Genomic DNA, 4,409 nt, shown 5'->3' with positions numbered 1-4,409 from the left:
GAATAAACAAGCTTCGTACAAGCCCTTTATAAAAAAAAAATGAGTCCTATTAAAAAAATATAGTTTTTTTATACTTTTTTAAGGTGAGATCCACTTTTTTACAAAAACTTGCGCGATATTTGTCTATTTGGAACTTGTAGAAATCATTTCTCAAAGTTTTATCTAAAAAAACATTTAATTTTTTTTTTAATTCTAGCTAACAATTTTTACAAAACACTATACATCAACTTATTTATCATTTTTATATCATTTAAATATTTTTTTTCTTTATTTATTTTATATATTTTCTTAATTACCATTAAATTTATAAGAATCTCATATATTTCAATATTTTTCATATATTAATGTGGTTATAATATCTCTTTATCTCCAAAATGATATTAATATCCTAGTAAAAAATTAAAAAAATGAATTCATCTTATTTTTTGTGAACTTTGTTATCCTTTTATCATGTTTTGCAAAAATTTTATTATGAATAATTTTCATTTTAATAAAATAAAGTATTCTAATAATATTTTAAAATTTGCATGTTTTATAAGTAAAAGTAAAATGTGAGAGATTTAAAGAAAGATAAAAAAAAATTAAAAATTTGTAGCTTTTTCATGTTTTATAAATAAATAAAAGCGAAATGTGAGAAATTTAAAAGAATTAGGAAAAAGGAAGAACTAATAAAAAAAAATGTGTAATTTTTTCGTGTTTTATAATTAAAAGTGAAATGTGAGAAATTAAAAAAATAATAAAAAAAATATCACAAAGAAGAATAGTAAATATTAAATACACAGAAACACTTTAAATTTATTTTTTATATATATAATTACATTTATCTTACTTAATCCAATCCAATTGACAAGCGATTCTGTTTTCGGACAAAGCGGTGGAGGAAAGGAAAGGAAGAGGTAGAAATGGCTCGGAGTATCTCCTACGTGACTGGCTCTCAGCTACTCTCTCTCAAACGCCGCCCTAATATAGCCATCATCGATGTCAGGTTTATTCACCATCACACACTCCTTTCTGATTTTGATTTATATCTTGGGGCCGGAATTTGCTACGGAAACGTATATTGAGCTAATTTTGTTGGGTTTCTAGGGATGACGAGAGAAGTTACGACGGCCATATTGCTGGGTCTCTGCACTACGCGAGTGACACTTTTTCTGAAAAGATATCCAACCTTATTCAAGAGGTGAAGGGGAAAGATACCCTTGTTTTCCACTGCGCTCTCAGCCAGGTTTTGTTGCAGCTTTCAAACCCTGTTCGACCTTATCTTTGAATTTTGTGATTTTTCCCTATTGGGTATCTCGTGTAGTATATAGAGGTTTTGTTGGGTTGGGAAGGTGTTCTATGCAGTCTGAAACAAATTGGCTTCGAAAATTCAATATAACCTGTAATTTCTTAGCTGCGGGGAAGATATTAGTGTTAATTCCACTAATCAATTAGTTCTTTCATGATTTTTCTCATCCAGTCACATAAAAAAAATCTAAGTAAAATGCAGTCTAAGATCTGAATTGCGTTTACTTCCTTTTCCGTCTGGTGCTCCTTACGGTTATTCTGGATCTTTCGATATGGCATTGGGATGTGCCAAAAACTCTATGTTTTTGCAGGAAATAACTGAATTTTTTCACCAAATCTCTGGTCCTACTATAATACTGGTTGATCGCAAATTTCCGAATGAAGTCGTGCAGATGATTATAATTATTTCCAGTCATCTAGTTTTATATGGCTATTAACATCTTACGTATCCTGTTTAGGAATTCATCCAGCTCAGTTGGACATGAATGTCCAAGACAATATCATGTCATTTTGGATTCAGTCTGGAAGGGGACGTGATTGTATATGCTGTCTTTATCCACTAATCTGTTTTTCAGGCAGAACGTTTGGGAAATTCAAGTTGGTTAGTGAATTGTTTGAGTAAGACTTAAACTTGTCTTGACTTAGTTAGGATGGACTATCATATTTTCCATGAAGGTTTCCGATGATGCGCTAAAGTTGGAATTTCATAAATGATTAGGTATATAATCACTTATGAAGTAAACGTGATGGATGCTTGGGAAGTATGTATATCACGATTGAGCATTGTTGAAAAAAAAAAAGGGCAAATCTATAGCAAAACACTTCTTTCGAGTTGGAGAGACCACATGGTGTCTGTAAAAAAATTCCTCAATGAATGGTTCTTTATTATTCATCGTTCCTTCAATAAGCAAACAATTATAATCATAATAGCAAAATGAAGCTTAGTTTAAAACAGAGTAGAGAAAAGATAAAGCAGGAAAGCTAAAAAACAAATCCTATTGCAACTCCTCAAGCAATTGCACCACCTCAAGTAGTTGCACTGCTATTCTTGTCCTGTAGCATATCTCTTCACCAGCCAAAGACTTCATGCTCTTAGGACCCTAGCCTTATAGAATAAAATATTTATGTTGTGTGAGGGCTGTCTACGACTTCTTCTACTTCCATCATTAGGTTCCTATGGTACTATTGGCTTTGATGAAGTTGTTAGCCTCCATGTTCAGGCATTTTTAACCAAGTTCTCTCTCCGTAGAGTTGGAAGAAAGGGCATCCTAGGAACATTTGGAGGTCACTAATAGGAAGTTTTTGGACAGGTACTCACATTCAGAATTACCCTTCTCTTTTAATAAAGGGTATGCGTCTTGTAGTTGAGTGAAGCATGATATATGCATTAATGAGATTAAATTTACAAAGCGAGTGGAGGTGGGCAAGATGATCTATTATGAAACTATTTAGAAGTCAGGGTGCTATGTAAATACATATGAAGCGGCTGCCTATTTGAATGTTTTATACATTCATATACTATGAGTATCCCTTTTCTTTGAGATCACTGTTGAAAATTACTTTTTCTTCAGCTTTTGCACATTTTGTTATTTCAGAAACTTGTGAGCCTCAGAACCTTAAAGGAAAATATGATATGAGAAATTATTCATCAAATATCAACTTTCTCGCTTTCCTCCTTACTCAAATGACCCTACGTGGCTGATATGAGAGATCAGTGAGATCGTGTCCAAGAATTTGATGCTGCCGAATGTACGTACCTTGGACGATATATGATATACACATGTGAATGGGTAACTGCTCTCTTGAATGCATCCTCGGAGAAAATTTTTCGGTTGTCTTCAAGATTCTTCCCACTCGATTATGTGACACCCAAACTTATCAATATATATAAATACACACAAACATACTGTGATGCCCAATATTCTACATCTGCACATCATTTAGTAACAAATCTTCTTTACAACAATTGTTGTGATTTCTTTTCTTAGCATTATTATACCGAACTTCATTCATAAATTCTGTTCCCGTCTGACTGAAACTCTTTTGTAAAATTTTTTCTGTAAGATAAATTTTATTAATAATTAAATAGGGTGTAACCCTTATATACAGGAAGTATACGGAAAAACCACCTGACTAGCTTAAGGAATAAATATTTTTTCTTTCTAAATTTTTCTTCTATTCATCACTCCTTATGTACGAGCTTGGGGGTTTTCCTGAAATATCTACCCATTGTTATGGTTCTCTAGGTTCGTGGACCAACTTGTGCACGAAAGATTGTCAATTATCTTGAGGAGATGAAGGAAGATTCAGGAATAAAGAATATTTGGGTCCTGGAACGTGGCTTCAATGGCTGGGAAGCTTCTGGTCGACCTGTTTGTAGCTGCACAGATATCCCTTGTAAGGACGAGAGTGCATAGTCATCAATGGAAAGAACTCCTGGACGGGAAAGAACGATGGTATGATGTTGGGGCCATCTACTTACAATCATTTTACAGGGTGCATGTCCAAACAATATATTCACTTCGTAATATAGAATATGTAATTTGATGATGTTCCAGTTTCTACTCAGTACGTTTTATCCTTTTTCTACTTAGTGAGGTATTACGGGGAGAAGCCCACAAATTCTATTATTGGAAGAAAAACAGTTTGGTGTTAACTACAGTGTAATTATTCTTCTCATTCCAGGATGATAAAGGAGGAATTTGCATGTTTGGATACCTTTTAAATGGAGAACAGGATACTCTCCATTTCTTGGATAGCATCAATTTAATGTACAATATGGCAATATGGAATATCTTGATTATTTCAGATTATGTTGATGATTGAAATGACTAAAATATCCTATATTTTGTATATTTCTCTTTTTCTCAATTAAGAAGAACTCTAGGAGATTCAAATATTTGCCTCTCACACTTACAATGAGCTACCCTCGGGCCACAATGAGTAATGCTACATATAGTCGTGAAATGCATAAACGTCGTGCAGTCGCTTTAAAAAAAAGTGAGGTTTATTATTAAAAAATTAATTTATTTTCATGTAGATCTTATATTTATTTATTTTTTTCAAAACGACTGCATGATACTTGTTCATTCACGATTATAAGTATCATTTCTTAGTTAAGA

General features: G+C 32.8%; 1 protein-coding gene across 1 annotated transcript; it reads left to right on the top strand.

Moving 5' to 3' along the window:
- Window positions 1-847: 847 nt before the first annotated feature.
- Window positions 848-4,126, top strand: LOC109018290 (dual specificity phosphatase Cdc25). The gene is made up of 3 exons (XM_019000451.2): window positions 848-985; window positions 1,087-1,225; window positions 3,534-4,126. Exons 1-3 carry the CDS (start codon window positions 903-905, stop codon window positions 3,702-3,704), a joined length of 393 nt encoding a protein of 130 aa, XP_018855996.1. The 5' UTR covers window positions 848-902; the 3' UTR covers window positions 3,705-4,126.
- Window positions 4,127-4,409: the final 283 nt, after the last annotated feature.

Source organism: Juglans regia, chromosome 3 (assembly GCF_001411555.2).
Source record: "Juglans regia cultivar Chandler chromosome 3, Walnut 2.0, whole genome shotgun sequence".
Lineage (NCBI taxonomy): Eukaryota > Viridiplantae > Streptophyta > Magnoliopsida > Fagales > Juglandaceae > Juglans > Juglans regia.
The sequence above is the reverse complement of the archived record's forward strand: the minus strand, read 5'-3'. Positions and strand labels throughout refer to the sequence as shown.